The following is a 17,882-nucleotide window of genomic DNA, read 5'->3' as shown; positions in this document are numbered from 1 at the left end:
GAAATCGATAGAAAGTATATTTTGTAGGTTGCAAATGAATTCTCTGGGAAAATAAACAAAAAGAAAAATGTTTCTTGTCTTCATTTTATTATTTGATATGTGACCAATTTATAGAAAATGCAGATGATCTGCTCTGTTAAAGTCTCAAAGCAACACGGTTGCTTCTATCGACAATTAAAAAGGAGCAACAGCCATTGGTGCATTTAAGCTACATGTTGAATGAAATGTTAATGTTCTGCTTTATTCCCAGTTCTGGAAGGAGGGGAGAAGGGAAGTCTTCCCGTGGTGGCGACCGTCTTCGACAAACTGAACCAGGTGTACAAAGAATACCTGGAGGCGGAGCAGAGCTACACCGTGGTGAGGGAGACAGCTTCAAAAAGACTGTTTAGTTCTTCAAACTAAGTATGTATTGTTTTTTGTAATTTAAGATTGGTCTGTGTTTATTTTCTGTGTTTAAGGCGATGGAGTCCGGTCCGAGTCGAGGCAGCGCCGCTCAGAAACGTCCAGTCAGAACGCAGGCGGTCATCGACCAATCAGACATGTACACACACGTCCTGTCCTCGTTCACGGAGAAGAAGGTACTAACACACACGCACGCACGCACGCACACACACACACACACACACACACACAGATTAAGTATTTCTCCACTTTTGCTTCTGAAACCACTTATTTTAAATGTCAATGCAGCCCCTTTCAAACCAGATATCTTCACAAAAACAACTTTAAATCACTCACCTGCGTGCATTTTGTATCTGAGCTACTTTAGTCTGGATGTACTATTCAAATCACAGTCTGTAAGGTTCTGCCACAAGGGCTCTCAAAAAAAAGGTAGACACTCACTTCAATTTGAATGTTATATAAAATCATAAAATAATCATGGGAGTTCATTAGCGCATTTCCACTGGCTAATAGATTGTATTTATTTTAAAGCAAAATAGTCTTTATTAAAGGTTGAATTACTAGCATATTAAAGGCTTTGATTCAGATGCAAATAACTTTTTTTTTTTTATATATATATATTTTCTAAGGCATTTATCTCAATGGATATATCAGAGTATTTACAACCAACATAAGGAATACTTACAAGTAATTAAAATAAGAAACATAGCTTAGAAAAAGGGTCAAGAAGAGAAGGATAATTCTGCTATTTGGTCATTTTAGGTTATTCTATTGTTGTTGGGAACGGTTGACTCCTTGAACGAAATATCAGAAAATAAAAGATCTGAACATGTAAAGTTAAAGTCACATTTTCCAACAATGTAGTAAATAGTATGAAAATATTTAAATAAATATAAGAAAGTAATGTGCAAACTGTACCACAACATATAACATGTATATTACACTATATAAATGTAAGTAACAAATCCAATGTATTGAGTCTGTCTCTGTGTTCCCTGCAGGGTGTGTCTCATAAGTTCATCATCGCGGTGCTGATGGAGTACATCCGCTCTCTGAACCAGTTCCAGATCACCGTGCAGGTGAACAGGCGGAGACACCTCAATGAAAAGTGTGTTGAAGGGGAAGAAGATGAAACCCTTAGTCTGATTCTACACTGTGTGTTTCAGCATTACCTGTACGAGCTGGTGATAAAGACGCTGGTGCAGCACAACCTCTTCTACATGCTGCACCAGTTCCTGCAGTACCACGTGCTCAGCGACTCCAAGCCTCTGGTGAGCTACACTTACCTTCACATGCACCATTTAGATATACACAGACCTCATTTACACAGTGCTTTATTGTGGCCTTCAAATGTAATGTTCAAATGTAGCCCCAATGTTCTGGGCCTCAAGAAATGTGCAAAGTGAAGGTGGTTTGTTGTATATCCAAGTAGAACTCATTTGAACCTTTTTAGAGTTTCTTCTTGCAAATTAAGGATTTAATCAATTCCAAACACGATTCACATTTGTAACTAGCTAGAGGAGTTGTAATTCTTTAGAAATACAATAACACACAGTTGTACATAACAAATCAATTAATGTGCAAATCCTGTTTTCCTTATTTTTTACTTTAATATGTGTCCAGGCGTGTTTACTCCTGTCTCTGGAGAGCACGTACCCTCCGGCCCACCAGCTGTCTCTGGACATGTTGAAGGTAAAAAGACACAGATTCTTTAAACGGGGAAAAACTTTATTTAAACGTCTTTTATTTACATTTTTGTTGTGTATTTTCAGCGTCTGTCCACGGCCAACGATGAGATCGTGGAGGTTCTGCTGTCCAAGCAGCAGGTTCTGGGCGCGCTCAGATTCATCCGCAGCGTCGGTACGTTTACATTTGACCTATCCAACAGGATGTAATCTAGGAAAGCCTATTACTCTTTTTATGTCACATTTTAAAAGAATGCATCAGAACAATAGTTTAAAAAAAAAAATGAAACAGTCCTGTGAACCTATTTAATAAAAACTCACATCATATTGTCAATTATTAAAAACATTAGCTTTTGGGGCAGTATTAAAACATTCTTAATGCACTTCTTTGGAATTTTGTACCTGAGAATACCGGAAATGTATTTAAAATCTACAAACAAAGAGTGTAAACTTTAAATTAAAGTCGAGGATGGTCCAAGTTTACAGCTAGTCAGGTATAACTTCAATCACTGCCAACATAATAATAATGAATAAAGTCAAGTTTAGGAAATAATAGCTGTCTAAAACTGCCCATTTATGACCTCAAATAAAGTTTCCCCCATGTGATAAAAGGACAGTTTGACAGTCACAATACTAGGAGAAATGAGTTTTATCCATCTATTTTGTTTACTGTTTCAAGGCGCCCATGACAACGTGTCCTCCCGAAAGTTCCTGGACGCTGCGCGGCAGACGGAGGATCAGATGTTGTTCTACACCGTGTTCAGATCCTTCCAGCAGAGGAACCAGAGGCTGAGAGGAAACCCCGCGTTCAACCTCGGTGAGGAAACACACTCTTTAGTGATATTATCTAAAGTCATATTCCTCTCTTTATGACTACATTTGAATGTATTTTGGTATATACTACACATGTTTGAGATAATTATTAACGTTCCGATGCTTTTAAACGTATGCATTAATAAGTAAAATCTGATACAAGGGAAAGTTCTACTTTTTTAATGCAAGAATTTTACTTCTGGCTTAAGTAAAGTATAATAGAAGAAATGTGATTAAAATATTGAAAAATGAATCTCCTAATGCAACATCTCTAGAACTTCATCTTATTTTAAGAAGTTGTTTTTGTATTAACTCTTGGTGCAAAAATCTAAATTCTGAAAGTAGTTAAAGCTATGAAAACAGATACTCTAGCAAAGTACAAGTACCTCCAATATGTACTATCCCACCCTATAACTCATACCTGTGTGTTTGTGTGTCCCCTCCCCCCTGCAGGAGAGCACTGTGAGGAGCACGTGGTTCACTTCAAGCAGCTGTTTGGGGATCAGGCTCTGATGAAGGCCTCCACTGTCTGAAACCACAAACTGAAACACAGACTGTAAACACTCACGGATGTCAGCTGACAGGAAGTAACACTGGGAACGCACACTCTCGTTATGTTTGCACAAACTTCCTGGTTATACTGTGAGAAAATCCTTTTCCAAAGTTGTGCGATGGCCTCATCAGTACTGATGTCTACTGAGTCAAATAAAATGTCCCTGGTTATGTACAGTAACACCTACTTCCAAAATAGTAATCAAGTGACTGGTAAACAATTGATGCATTTACGACTACATTCACTTAACATAACTTAATGTTTTAAAATGCATTCTTAAAGTACTGCATCTTTATTCTGAGATTCCTCTCGTACCTGCAGAAGCTCTGATATGAACTGCTGGTATATGCTATTTCTGAGCTGCTGCTTTCTGCTGTACACAGTCACATGATCCTGCACAGGTGAGCAGAGACAACTAAATATTATAATTATGTAACAAGTTCCTATAGACTTCATGAAATGGAGTATAAAAACCTTTGGAAACATACTTACCCTTTGCAGCTCAGGTGACGTGTGGGCCCAATGACATATTGTTTGATTACCTGTATGAATGTTTTATATGATAAAGAATCTATTGTGTTAAAATGATCTCTCATTTAAAAATGAAACGGCACTGGGCTGCATGAAGTAACGCTGGAAATATGTTTAAATGCTCTGTTAAATACTAGTAAAAAAACATAGATATATAGCGTATGTACAGATAATAAAAGGTTAAATCTAGAGCTGTGTGAAAGAGTGTTGTTTCTTCTGATGCATTCACATCCTATTGTGATTATAGTATGTCGAAGAAATAAAAATAAAAAACAGTATTTTAAGTCGTTTTTTTGCATTTTTTTCGATGCTATACTATCTAACATGGTTTTTTGTGTGGGAATAAGGCACGTTATAGTGTGTAGAATCCAGTTATACAGGTATGGTGTTAAAAATGACAAAGTCCTAATATAGCATGTTGAAAAAAATGACAAAAGTCATAGTAAAGCATGTCGAAACAATGTAAAAGAGTCATAGTAGTTTAACAAATATTTCTGAAAATAACTTGACAATGTAGTATGGCGAAATTATTAGAAATATTTTATAGTAGAGTACGCCGAATTAAAGATATAGCTATAGTGTCAACAATTTTTTTTTAGAATAACAGAATCTCAAAATATAGTGAAAAAGTCATATTATACTATGTAGAAGCTGTGGTTATCATCAGACAGGTGATGCTCACCAGATGGTCGACCACCTCCTCTGCTGGGGCCAGTTATTTTCTGAGGCAGGACGAAAAAGACAGACAGTATGAAGTAATTGCGCATAAGAAAACAATGCAATACAGTTATTGGTATTTGTTTCAGTAAGCATATTTATTTTAGATACTTTATAGTTAAAGTTTTTACGCTCTAATGGCTCCGACTAGAATGACAAATAGCGTTAGTTCCGCCTATTCCGTCAAGAAATCATTTAATCATAAACTTTTTTTTTTCTTTCAGGGGGACCACAGGGGGTCCAAAGTCAGTGTTAGGGGGGCACTTAATAATAACTTGAGTTCAAATAACAAACTGGAACTTTTAATTAATGAGGAAACAGCAGGCCAGTGACTATTTCAACTATCTATTTTACTCAGGAAAAGACTGTAAATATATGGATTTATTTGTGTTGATACCTATGGTTGATACCCATTTTCGTTGGAACGGACTGTTCTTAATCCAAGAGAGATAGGTTTCGAATTGGAAACATACAGGTCTTAAATAAAGCAAAACAACTCTTACTGTGCAGTTCTCGTTTTAGCAGCTGCGTTGCAATAAGCAGCCAAAACATTTGACGTTCTTAGTATACATCCATGCATTTGACACAGTTTTGGCCCTATGCTCTGGCCTCGAAATTGACCGAACAACATTTAACCAATCACATCAGTTGTCATTTATGTTGACAACCAATCATGATATGACTTTTGGTAAGGTGGGCGTATTCATAAGCCTAGTATATATATAAGCGAAAAGGGGCAGGGTTACAATACAGTAGGTTCCGTTGTTTTCGAGAGAGTAGATGTATTTTTGAGGTATTAAACGATTTAGAGAAGTCTTGACCCATTTCGGTAAATTATACGCTTAGGTAGCTCGTTAGTTGCCTCTCTTCTGATCGAGTCGCTTAGAAAAAAGCGACTTGATTTAGCTAATTGATTGATTTTAGTAAATTTCACGTCGAAAGGGATGCCGCTGCAGACAGACTCCGACGGACGCAAGCAGTCTTTGGATTCAATCTCATCACATTTAATCGGGAAGAGCAGTTTTTCTATAAATTGTAAAAGCCTCAGTATAACGCATCCTCGACCTAGTGCTTTTGAAAGATGCTTAAGCTCGAGTACGAATTAATAGCTTGTCTTTGAAGTAAAGAGAGAAGCGTCAATAATCAGCAAGCTAAACGCTAGCTATCATAGCTGGTCATCAACAAAGCGCGGATCGTTAATCTCTTGCCGTAAGGAGTAACCAGATAGCCGAAGAAGAAGAGTGTCTACTGCTTGCCAATTGAACACGTTATTTTCTGCCTGTGCTGAAAATATTGCTCGGTAAGTGAATTGTGTTTTAACATCGATGTACAGAACCAGGAAGACGATTTGTCAACTTCGACTGAACGGGGTGGGGGAGGGGCGGCAGCAAGAGGAAATTGTTTTTATGGTAAAGGCCTACATCGTCCCTCGCGGGGCGCTGTAGCCCCCCTGTGAATGTTATTATTTACAGCAGTTTTGTTGTGTCAGCAGAGAAAACACTTTATTTACCGACTCCATTTATTTGGTATTAAACGGAAAGCAGTAACAACTGTATCGTTAGAAATGGTATTTAACTACGTCACAATAGTAAGGAGTTGTTCGTGTAATACATTGAGTGAACGTCTATGTAACGCTAGTTTTCTTACGTGTTACAACATTTAACTTTTTTGTTCTTTTTTAACCAGACCACAATGAAGTTGTTGGAAAGCTCCAGCTTTGAAGCCCTTAGCTCCCGGCTGTGTGTTGAAACCGGAGAGTCTCGCATCCTTGGCAGGTAAAGACACCATGAACAACTGAACACAATACTGTAATATAAGCTAGTTTAACATTTTCCTGCAAAATACTTGAACACACACATTAGTCCCAGGGAGATGTGGCCGGGTGATGTGAAGAAAAAAGGCACATTTTTTTTAATATATAAAGGCCAATAATAGAATAGCTACAACAGAAAACGACCTCACTACTGTAATTAAGCCTGTAAAACCAGGAGAAGACAACACAGTGCTATGCCCAGGTCACCTGTTTCTGCAGGAACATCAACAGTCAGACTTTAGAGAGAGAAACACTGGAGCCCTTTTCTGGTATCAGGCCATTAAACATGCATGAGAGGTGTGGCTGGCTTATAGATCACTGACTGCTCATAAACGAGGGTAGTAAAGAAAACAAGTTCCTGCATGCAATGTAAAATTGTGATAACAGTAGTCTGTTACCTTAGAGCTCATACTGAAAGTGAATAGCTAACTGACAGTGCATGTTTTTAAATGACCAAACCTAGGTTGTTTAAGGCCGTCAGCTCAGCAGGCTTACAGTGACAGTGTACTTACATAAAGGGCGGTGGGCTGTGGAGTTATGCAGCCCAGTCTGAGTGTGGGTGGTGAATCTGAGCTTCTGTACTGGTTGTGACCTGGGGTGACAGCACATCCCGTCCTTTCACACCACTCGGTGGCTATTTTGGAGACAGAGTGAAGAGTGTTATTAGAGCGTAGGTACATGTACACACAACATATATAATAATAATACTGCATGATAGCTGAGTGCTGCTGGAGCTGCCAAGGCTTAGGCCGATTAGTGAGACAGCAGCAGGGCATCCAAGCTGCAGGTTTTAACAACACATGTAGCCACCAGCCCTCCAGCAAATGTACTGTTTATTTTCTACATATGAGCCTATGATTCAAACACACATTAAAATCTAAACCCAGCAATATTGCACAATCATTTACTAAATGCATAAAACTAAACTTAAAAGAGCACAGCTGGGGCCTTCTGTACATGTCATTTGATTTGTGCAAAAAAGGTTAATAATAAACGGTGCATAAATGGCTAGTGCAAAAATAACGGAACACATTAAAACATAAATGAATATGGTTTTAGCTGTTGTAAGAGTTGTGTACAGATGTTAAAAGAGCTTGTTGCTGTCACATCTTTTTTTAAATAACCTTCATCGTGTTGATAGCCCTCACTCGGCTCTAGTTTCTGCTCTGTCATCTGGTTACAGTGTTTAGTCGGCAGGTCAGCTGTGTTCCGTATGTGTGTGGAAAAACCAGGGCACTTATTTCCACTGTGGTGTCGCTACCAGCCGGCATCCTATTATTAGACTAGGGTCTCAGTAGTGCGTCTATCTTAAGTTGCGCAACCTTTGCTCTTGTGTAACCCATAGGTGGGGGAAGGCAAAATAAACAACTCCAGTCTGCGTCACTCACAGTGACACAGTGTACAGTGGCGTCTGACCCAGAGTCATGAAGGGGCGGGCAGGAAACATTTAGCCCTGGCCTGCTCCTGTCAGCTGCTTCTGCAGGGGGAAAGACAAGGGCAATCTATTCTAACTGAAAATTGGCTTATAGAGATCTTTCATTCCACTTAATCCATTCAACAGTTTACACATCAGATATGCCACTAGTTTGTTCCCCCAAATAATAAAGCTGCAGGGATTGCACACTCTCCCCGATCAGAGATTACTAAAAGTGATAAAGTCAGTTCAAAAACATAGAAATAACAACATTTAATCTGCTAGTTTTCTATTCTATAATATAATGTCCTACATTATTTATTTGGTTACTGGTGAGGTGCATTTGGTGCATTGATACCCTGATTTGCTCCTGTTGTGTAATTGTGTGTTTAAGCCTAATGGGCTATTAAAGTAATCTTAGGGGATTTTGCAAACACTTTCACTTCTGTAATCCCTTTCATTATGTTTACAGCATACACGTTTCCTTTAGCCCGTGATGATCAGATACACAACATTACATTATTTATATTTCTGCCCTGCAGGATGGAGAGCTACTCCTGTAAGATGGCAGGGGATGACAAACATATGTTCAAGCAGTTCTGCCAGGAGGGTGAGCCTCATGTGCTGGAGGCTCTCTCCCCCCCCCAGTCCACCAGCGCCACCAGCCCTTCACAGTGAGTACCACAATAGAGGATAATGCTGTGTTTTGGAACAGAAGACCACCAGCTGTTAGTGAGATGAGATAGTAGGGACTTGACCTTTTTTAAATGTACCTCTGTATATTTCCCGTGCAGGCTGGGGAAGAGCAGTGAAGACGGGGAGAACCCGCTCAGTGACAAGTGTTGCAGGAAGACTCTTTTCTACCTCATCACCACGCTCAACGAGTCCTTCCGGCCCGACTACGACTTCAGCGCCGCCAAGGCCGAAGAGTTCAGCCGAGAGCCCAGCATCAACTGGGTCAGCATCCTTGCTCTGAACACACAACATATTGTATACATGTCACGGATACATTGAACTCAACACAACTGTCCGACCTTTGTTCAGGTGGTGAATGCCGTGAACAGCAGCTTGTTCTCAGCTGTTGGAGAGGAGTTTAACTCTCTGGGGCCGGAGCTGTGGAACGCCATCGACCAGGAGATCAACCTGCAGGGCTGTGACTTTTACAGGTGTGTGTCACATGCATTATTAGTTAGCAGATCATCTGTTCCGTGTGGATGTTTTTCTAAGCTCTTATTGTGTCTCCTTAGCTACAACCCTGATCTGGACTCTGATCCTTTTGGTGAAGAGGGGAGCCTCTGGTCCTTCAACTACTTCTTCTACAACAAGAAACTCAAGAGGATTGTGTTTCTCACATGTCGCTCCGTCAGGTCAGCACCTGAGGCATCACCCTCTTGGTTTAAATAAACCCGTTTCTGAAAGACGGCAGATCATTTAGCATACATGGGATGGTGTACAATTCTTTTTCATACCTGCAGTGTCTTGAGTGGCTATGGCCGGGACTCACTTGACAACGAGCTGGACATGGAGCTGGATGACGAGGAGGAAATGGATGGCTTCACTTTGGACAGGTGAGACAAATGCCCATTATTCTGATTTACAATATTGACTTGAAAATATGCTGTGGTAAAGTACTGAGACATACCTTTTGCTCTTTGATGGAAGAACATGTGAATTAGCTTCTTTTGCATTAACATTGTTCTCTTCTTCTCCCAGGTTCCCCAGAGTTCTGTGCGTGTGATTCTGCCTGCAGGACACGCCTCGGCCAAACAATATCTTGACTTTTCCTCCTCCCCCTCCCTCCATTTCCGCCCTCATGTTCCCTTTGATTTTTGTATTTAGCCGCCTCATCCAAAGCCATTTTCACGCTTTAGACATATGCATGTTTGAAGCCTTCTCTGTGTACCGTGAGCCGGTGGACATTTATTTAAACCCTGCGGTAACTTTAAGGCTCCTCTTTCTCCTGTATGAAGACACACATACTCATTTACAGGCTTCTCTGCACCGGCAACATTTCCAAAAAGAAAGAAGAAAGTGTTGTAATGGATAAATAACAAAGACTGTAGGGGAGTTTCTTGCAAATGATGTCACAAAGAGGAGTCCAGAAAACACCAGCATCATAAAAACAGACATTTGATGATATTCCTACTTTTGAAGGGGCTGGGCTGAAAGACCCAGCACAGACTGATTTCCTGTTCAGAGGAGACTTGTTTCGTTGTTGCCAGTTTTTGTGTGACAATGATCTTACTGTGACAACCTTTTCAGCACTGAGTTTGACATTGAAAATCATCGCTGCATTTCTAACTGAAACGTGTATTGTTGAATGTTATTACTGCGAACGCTCGTCTGTACTTTGGACAGCAGGGCACGGCCGAGGGAACTCTTGGCATCTCGGACAACATGTCAGCGTTTAACAAATGTCCCATTGTTTTTGCTTCAATCCCCATTTACAAAGTTCCATTTTATACGTAGTTGATTTTCCAATCCAGTATTTTTTCACTCTTCATCTTTACTGATTTATTCCTATTTAACCCGTTTCTAAACGTCTATCTTGCCAGTGTTTTTTTCTTTGCTCTGACCTCAATGTAAAGGCTTCATTGAATGAATGTATAGTACAATTTAGAGAAACATAACTGTCAAATTGCTATGTTGTACATTGTTTTATAGAAATTGAGAAGCTCCTTTTACTTTCCTTACAAGTGGTTAGGAGTCGTCTTTTCTTGACTTCTCTGTGCTTCATTTGATTGGCCAATATATTACAGATGTTAATAAAATGTTGTTTGAATCAAACTCAGATTATTTTTTTTCTTTGTAAACTCAGAAGTATCTTTATTTGCCAAAGATTTTATTCCAAGGTTGATTTCAGATATGCTAAAAAGAAACTGATGTATTCAGGCTCAAAGTTCAAAACAAACTTTTATTGAAAAATAAAAACTGAATTACAGTACATGACCGACTGGACCCCACCATACTGATAGTGTAAGATCAAGGTGAAAGCTGTAAACCTCAATGCTGCACCCTTTTCCCTCTTTGTGTTTAAATACCTTGCCCCACAACAAATACACTACAGAGACCCTAAGGCACCCTGACCAAGATGGACACCAGTTCTTCACCACTTGGGATTCAAACTCAATGAAACTCATGCACCTCACACTTTTTGGCCACCGTGGAACTTGTAAAAGGTAGACATGGTTTCAAAGTGACGCGTGCATAGATCTGTTACCAAGGAATTCTTATACCAGGTCAAAGAAGGTAAAAATCATGGGCAGACTTTTCAGATTCATACACATACTATCCTCCAGACACTCACAGTAGCATGGTTAAGGCTGAGGATCAAGTAATATACCTAAATGATGGCCAAAATATTAAGATAAAACGATCTTAATGCTACTTAGTCCAGATGGCTGCAGAGAACCAACTTCCCCATAAATGTGTGGCACATCGATGAGGCTGGCTAATTCTGACCGCTTTGTTTAAAAAGTACAAAATGTTTAAAAGTGGAATATATTCTGCAGAAAATGACTGAAATGTTTGTATGATAATGTCAAACACACTTGGAGCACCAAAGATCATCTGTTAATACAGACGCCCACTCGCCACGAGCAAACATTCTTAAAAAGAATACAATTAAATAAAAAACATAGTGTTTACATTTAAAATACTGCCATTAAAAAGGGAGCATTGTACTTGCATATGAATTCCATTTATTTAATTCTTTGCAAAATTAAATAAATGGCTAAAGTGAGGGTCAGAAAAGGTAGAATCTACACCATGTGGCTCAAATACATACAAGTACAAGCTCAGAGTTAATAAAGGGAGATTTGTATTTGACCACGTTTCAATACGGCACCGTAAGACCTAGAGAGAATAACCACCGAGCATGTAGCTTATGAAACTGAAATGTGTAACAGATATTAATGGCTGTGCTAAAAAGGAAAACTGAAGAAAATAAAACAATGTGAGAACATTATTCTGAAAAACCTCCGTAGTGCCACCCCCCCCCCCCTGAAAATGTTACAATACTGCTTGTAATCCCTTTGTCGAGTCCATTTGTACCTGAACATGAACAACTTGTATAAAGGCAAAAAAACGATATTAATAATAGAGCTGCACCAACGTGATGTCTCATGATATGAAATGGTGCGAGGTGACATGATATGTATTTAGTGTGAGGGATGTCCAGTGCACACCTGCTTTGCACTTGGACACACTCTTAACTCATTGAAATGATCTTCTTCCCCTCCTCTGCAGGAAAAGCCACTGTTTGTTCCAGATAAGCAGCGAGGTTCCCCAGTTCAGGTCACGTTTCGACTTGGAGAGACACCGGCTCCACTGTGCATGTGTTAATAACCCTCCAGAAGTCAATGTTTGTCATTAAAAAAATATAAAGCAACAATAAGCAAGTGAGGAGAAGCTGACGTAGCCAGGTCATCAGGCCGTAGAGGGGGCGAGGGGCTATCTGAGGCCGGCCCGCGAGGTCATCCACTCCAGGCCTTGGCATAAACTGGAGGAACAAAGAGAGGCGTCAGAAAGGAGGAACAAATACTTTAGACAGAAGACTGCATCAAGGATGTTTTAATAGCGTAGCACAGTTTCCCTAGCTGTACGAAATATTTACACAAAACACGTGATGGACAGATATATTTAGTGTTCTTCCTGTCTGTGCTGAGGAAACATGTCAAGCTTCAGGGCACAGTGACATCTGGTGGTTAACAGAGCTCACTGCAGCGCTACAACATCGGTTACAAACACCTGGTCAAAATCTGAAATATGTGAATTCAAAGTGTTATTTATTAAATGTATTATTGTTTTGTGCTCAACTGGAAAAAGCTCACATTGTTGTAAAATGTTCTGTAGTAAATAAATAAGTACATGCCAGTACTAGACATGACAGACATGTACCCAGTGTGGTCTTTCTAATCACATGGTAGACATGCTACAGCTCACATGAATTGCACTGCAACATGTTGTGGTTTAAGAAAGACATTCATTAAAATACCCTTATGATAACCCTTGGTAACAGACTGAGATCATTCTCTATGTATGGTGAACATTCCCCTTTCTTCTTATCCTACTCATGTACACAAACAGTGTATTTAAAACAATTTTGCCTCTGTATACTCAAAACTAATCCAAGTTTGCACACAAGAGAATAAGTTGCTAAACTGCTGTCACACATTAAAATGTGACAACACGTCTTTTCATCAATGTTGTATTGCGTTAAGTTGTTTTCTCCTTTATACGATACATGGTATTGATTATATAAGCTCAGTCAGCTACCCTGCTAACACACAGATATGATAAACATGAGTCTCACCCTTCTCCTGTGAGTGCGCAGCAGGACTGTATGTGCCAGGGGTGATCTTTGATGGAGCTCAGGCTGAGGTATTTGGAGATCTCCGCTGCAGACATACAGCCCTTCATATCCTGCTTATTGGCAAATATCAGCACGGCTGCTTTCCTCAGGTCCTGAGGGGAGAACACGAAACAATGAAACCATAAACATGCCACCTTTTGAAGCTCTAAACAATGAAATGTGGAAGGGGCTACGCTTGGTGGGAACCCGCAGTCCGAGTGTGAACTCTCTTCTTTACGGCCAAACAAAGACGTGTTAAGATGTTTTACCTCGTGAGCCAGCATCCTGTAGAGCTCCTCTTTAGAGATGGCCAGCCTCTCTCTGTCTGTGCTGTCCACCACCAGAATGATGAACTGCAGAGTAGGAGGCAAACATCACACTTCTCAAAAACACATTTACAGAAATCAAGTGCAACACAGCAGGAGGGCACTTCCGGGGCCAAGGGCCTCACAATGGGTTCTGGTGACTGCTATGCTAATAACCTCGTTTTGAATGAGAGCGGGTGACCCTGTGTGACAAAAGACCAATGGCATGTTAATGTTGCCGAGATGTGAGAGGCGCCATTAAAGGAAAAAGCTTCAGCAACACGCGTTCTCTAACATGACTGTGACCCACATCACAGCCGGGGATCTACATGAGTGTGACCGCTTCACTGTGGAGTGAAAGACTGCAGTTACCATAGTTACTCGGGGTTAGAACATTATATGGTTTCTTTAGTAACCGTAAGGCTCCTAGCAACTCTATTGTAAAAGGTATTTAGAGCTACTCTGCCATTAAGATTCTTAAGTGCAAACATTGGTGGGTTTTTAGTATACTATTGTAATAAGTCTGCATTCACTTTTCATAAGATGCTCAAGGTAAAGTTATCTGGTTTGTCAAACCTCTTTGGGTAAAAACTATAAATGGCCACAGTTTTGAACTTTATAGAATGTTTTTCTTTGCTTATTAAAAGTTAAACTATCCCAAAGCCCATAGTTGTGTTCATTCTGCCTGGTTAGTCCCCAAAAAGGTATTTCATGTATTTTCACATGACAAAAACAAACTTGTTTGATTGATTATTAAAGAAAACTGACTCTTTTTCTGCAAACCGACTAATTGTTGGAACTGGAGAAAATCTTAAACATCCTAGCAAGCAATATAAAAGAGTGTGCTTTTTCCAAGTCAAAAAACTAAATATATGATCCATAATAAGCACATCCTCATAATTTAGAGGCTTCAAAAAGGATGGAGATGTTTGAACAAGCACAACATGCGGCTCACTCTGCTGTCGAACAGGTTTGAGCTTTTTAGCAGAGACATGTTAAAGAGCCAGAGTGGAAGAGTACGCTTGTGTGATAAGGCGTTTGCTTGTGACTCGAAAAGTGAATGGAAATGAAAAGAAGCGTTGAACGCAGACTGGATATCGCACGTCCTAGAGGAAAGTTAGATTCTGTAAGACACATCTGCCCCCGCCATGCCTCTCCCGTTCTTCTTCTCCTTTCTCCAAAACACTGCCGAGGCCGACCCCTGCTTTGACGTTCAGACGGCCCCCTTTGTGAAGGCTGACCCCTGACATTGGGCGGTCCCCGCTGCCGCCTGTGCTCTGAACAAACACACCAGCTGCCACGCTCAGGAAGAAAAACTGCTGCTGGACAATACTTCTGTTCCCCTCATCGGATAGAAATAGTTCAGAGTGTACGACGTGAGTTGCTTGTTTTTCTCACCTCTGTATTGGAGTAGTAGGTGTTCCAGGAGGACCTGAGGGACTCCTGTCCTCCTATGTCCCACATCAGAAAGTGAGTGTTCTTCACCACTATCTCCTCCACATTGCTCCCGATGGTGGGTGACGTGTGGACGACCTCATTCATCAAACTTTTGAAGGAAAGAATCAAAGTTAGTTTTTGCTGGCAAAGGAAAACTGACTGAAAAAAGGATCCAACTGTACATTTTTTGAAACAAAAGGACTTACAATTGGTAGAGGATGGTGGTTTTTCCTGCGTTATCCAATCCAACAATTATAACCTTGTGCTCTGCAAAAAGAAATGCAGTATTACATAAACTTCAAGAGGACATTGTTTTCAAGAAAACACTCGTGCCATAAAGTACATCGTGTCCCTGTCTAGACAATGCATTACTTCTTTGCTGCCTATTCAAAAAGAATACAGGCTGAACTTATTCTAAAACTTCATGACCTCTTTCCCCCGCAGCGTCGCTCAAACTGCAGGACATCTTTCCATTCATAAAAACCAGCTAGCACAGTTCGTAACAGCGCAGGCACTGTAGGCCGTGAAGCAGACTAAATCCCAAATCAGAGCTGACACGCCAAAATATCCCACTTTAGTGTTTTGACTCGTCCGCCCTCCTGAGGCCTCTGGCAGCGGAGGAGGAAGGAAGTCTGGTCAGAGGGCTCTAGTCCTGACCGATTCTGAGCACCAAACTCCTTCCGGGGGGGTCACTGCATGTCTATTGCTTCCCTGTGAGGATCCCCGTTACTTTGATCACATCTGAGTACTCTCCTTTTCAACAACTCCTAACAGTCTTTTCTACGAGCTGAAACATGTTCCTGCAGCACATCTCTAACCCGAGGTTGGGTCAGATTCCTTCTAACTGTATAACGTCAGTGCGAACAAACTAGATGTGGATTTTAGAAGTCAATAATTTATTCCAGTGGATTATTTGAAAACAGCTTTCCAAGCAGAACACTTACAGGTTACTAATTCCTTAAAGATGAATGTGTTTCTCCTGTATGTACCTTGTTAAGTGGTGAAACTGCACCTCAGGAGTAATAGCTAGACTTCCTTTAGAACACAGCAGTAAAAAGGTTCAGAAAAGAATAAAACATAAAGACACATCTATAGTGATATTTCACAATGGCCAGCACTAGTATTTAGACACTACATTTGAGGTGACTTAACTACTGTTATGATTGCATGTTTTAAACTACGACTATGATCCCCACACTGCCACTTAGACTTTGCCTTTAAACCCTTAAAATGAATGAAACCTGACACCAGGAACAGTGTAATCCAGAATTAGGCAGGGAGTAGGAATCCTTCTCTGCTATCCTCAGGGCCGAGAACAATTCAATACATGCCAAAGGAATTGAGGCAAGAGGGAGTTCCCTTGTGAAAACAATGATCTTTACACTATGATCTGAAAACGCACCGTTAGTTACCTTGAAGCATGAAATAACACATACTTTTAAAATCCCTCTTTCTTAGTCCCTCCTCCCAGCGAAAAGATACTCACACATTGAAAGCTCTAAAGTCTAGTTGAACACTTCAAAACCTTACACCACATGAGAAGACTCACTGACTAAATACTTACAAATCAAACAAAGCAGACCCTTACTTTGTTCCCTGCAGATGAACGTGGAACAATGTTCCACCTCAGCAATATTTTTGAATATTTGCAATAATAGTACACACATACGATACAATATGGGTATTTAGTTGTAAAGGGTGGGATTAACTAGCCTTTTTGTTGCCTTAATCTCAGTGTCTTTGTTGTGCTTTCCCTTTGTTTTTCACTCAATTCTAAAATGAGCAACAACTGCATAATTATTATGTTAAAGTCACATACATACAATAATGATTGAGCTTACATTGTGAAGAAAATTAAACAATAAATATAACATTTTCATTAAATTACTAGAAACTCAGGGAAAAGTTATGTAATGTTACCCGAAAAAACAACTGGCTGAATACACGCTTACAGACTTAGTTTGACTTAAATTAATCATATTAGTTGACCCAGTGATAAACACATAAGTATTTGGGGTGGCACTGAAGTTGTAGAGGTTGTTTTGCATTGCGAGTTAGACAAAGGCAGCTCAGATGGCAGAGTCCTGAAGTCACGGAGAGATGTAGCGAGATAATTCAGACCCCATCTGTTATTATGGGTCTTGCTGCTCACTTTATGCTAACGGGCTAACACTTATTATCCTCGGTTGAGTAGCTAGCGGGAGGTTAGTGAGCCCTAACAATTGTACCGACACCCACCTTGGTTACAGAAGAAGCTCCACAGTTTGGCGAATATGACGCCCATTGTTTAGGTTAACGTCTTCCCGTAGTTCCGTCAGTAGAGTGGGCAGCAGCACCGAGCTTCTCCACTCTCAAATCCACACCGTACAGTCCGCGGCTGGCTGCGGCTAGCTAACATTAGCTGGATGATCTCTTGTCCGCAAAACACCTCGCCGACCTTTTGAACGCGGACTCCATGCGCTCCGGTTAGCTAACGCGAGGATAAAATGGTGGAACGTAACATAGACTTTAAATATTCTTGTCGAGTTGCTCAGGGAGACGTTGAAGCCTCCACAAATCGTATAAACAGGCTGAGAAGTGCTGCACTGTGTTGACTCTGCTCGCACGGCTTCTTCTGCCCGTTGGCTGCTGGCAGTGGTTTGCTGAAAAAAGCAACCCCAGCTATTCAGTTGTCTTCCAACGTGATGCCGTCATGGCGTGTACACGTTGGCCTTTTTTTGGGACAGCATTTTAAGACACAAAAACACAAGAAGAGAACAGACCTAAATATAACATAATTACAATACTTCAAAAATAAGCCTACTTGGTTGTAGGCACAGTAAAATATACAATACTTTTCCTTTCACCATAAGACAAAAT

The 17,882-nt window shown here is 40.4% G+C and overlaps 3 protein-coding genes across 3 annotated transcripts in view; 2 read left to right on the top strand and 1 right to left on the bottom strand.

Annotated features, from left to right (window-relative positions):
• The window catches only part of rmc1 (regulator of MON1-CCZ1), a 6,178-nt gene extending 1,910 nt beyond the window's left edge, over positions 1-4,268 (top strand). Inside the window, exons 4-11 of the mRNA XM_079661846.1 lie at positions 251-357; positions 459-578; positions 1,404-1,481; positions 1,569-1,673; positions 2,026-2,094; positions 2,175-2,262; positions 2,767-2,904; positions 3,354-4,268. Coding sequence (XP_079517972.1) covers positions 251-357; positions 459-578; positions 1,404-1,481; positions 1,569-1,673; positions 2,026-2,094; positions 2,175-2,262; positions 2,767-2,904; positions 3,354-3,433 — 785 coding nt within the window. The 3' untranslated portion in view covers positions 3,434-4,268. The remainder of the gene's footprint in view (positions 1-250; positions 358-458; positions 579-1,403; positions 1,482-1,568; positions 1,674-2,025; positions 2,095-2,174; positions 2,263-2,766; positions 2,905-3,353) is intronic.
• Positions 4,269-5,442: 1,174 nt separating this feature from the next.
• On the top strand, positions 5,443-10,715 carry maf1b (MAF1 homolog, negative regulator of RNA polymerase III b). Its single transcript, XM_079661924.1, has 8 exons — positions 5,443-6,001; positions 6,388-6,476; positions 8,471-8,602; positions 8,723-8,885; positions 8,973-9,094; positions 9,176-9,295; positions 9,404-9,496; positions 9,642-10,715. The coding sequence occupies exons 2-8, from the start codon at positions 6,394-6,396 to the stop codon at positions 9,664-9,666; spliced, it is 738 nt and encodes a 245-aa protein (XP_079518050.1). The 5' UTR covers positions 5,443-6,001; positions 6,388-6,393; the 3' UTR covers positions 9,667-10,715.
• A 107-nt stretch (positions 10,716-10,822) lies between these two features.
• On the bottom strand, positions 10,823-17,736 carry LOC307026495 (ADP-ribosylation factor-like protein 5B). The gene is made up of 6 exons (XM_079661925.1): positions 17,262-17,736; positions 15,230-15,290; positions 14,985-15,132; positions 13,551-13,634; positions 13,243-13,394; positions 10,823-12,429 (listed from the first exon to the last, which is right to left on the bottom strand). Exons 1-6 carry the CDS (start codon positions 17,305-17,307, stop codon positions 12,381-12,383), a joined length of 540 nt encoding a protein of 179 aa, XP_079518051.1. The 5' UTR covers positions 17,308-17,736; the 3' UTR covers positions 10,823-12,380.
• Between the last annotated feature and the right edge of the window lie 146 nt (positions 17,737-17,882).

Source organism: Notothenia rossii, assembly GCF_949606895.1.
Source record: "Notothenia rossii genome assembly, chromosome: 12".
NCBI lineage: Eukaryota > Metazoa > Chordata > Actinopteri > Perciformes > Nototheniidae > Notothenia > Notothenia rossii.
This window is presented reverse-complemented; position numbering and strand designations above follow the sequence as displayed.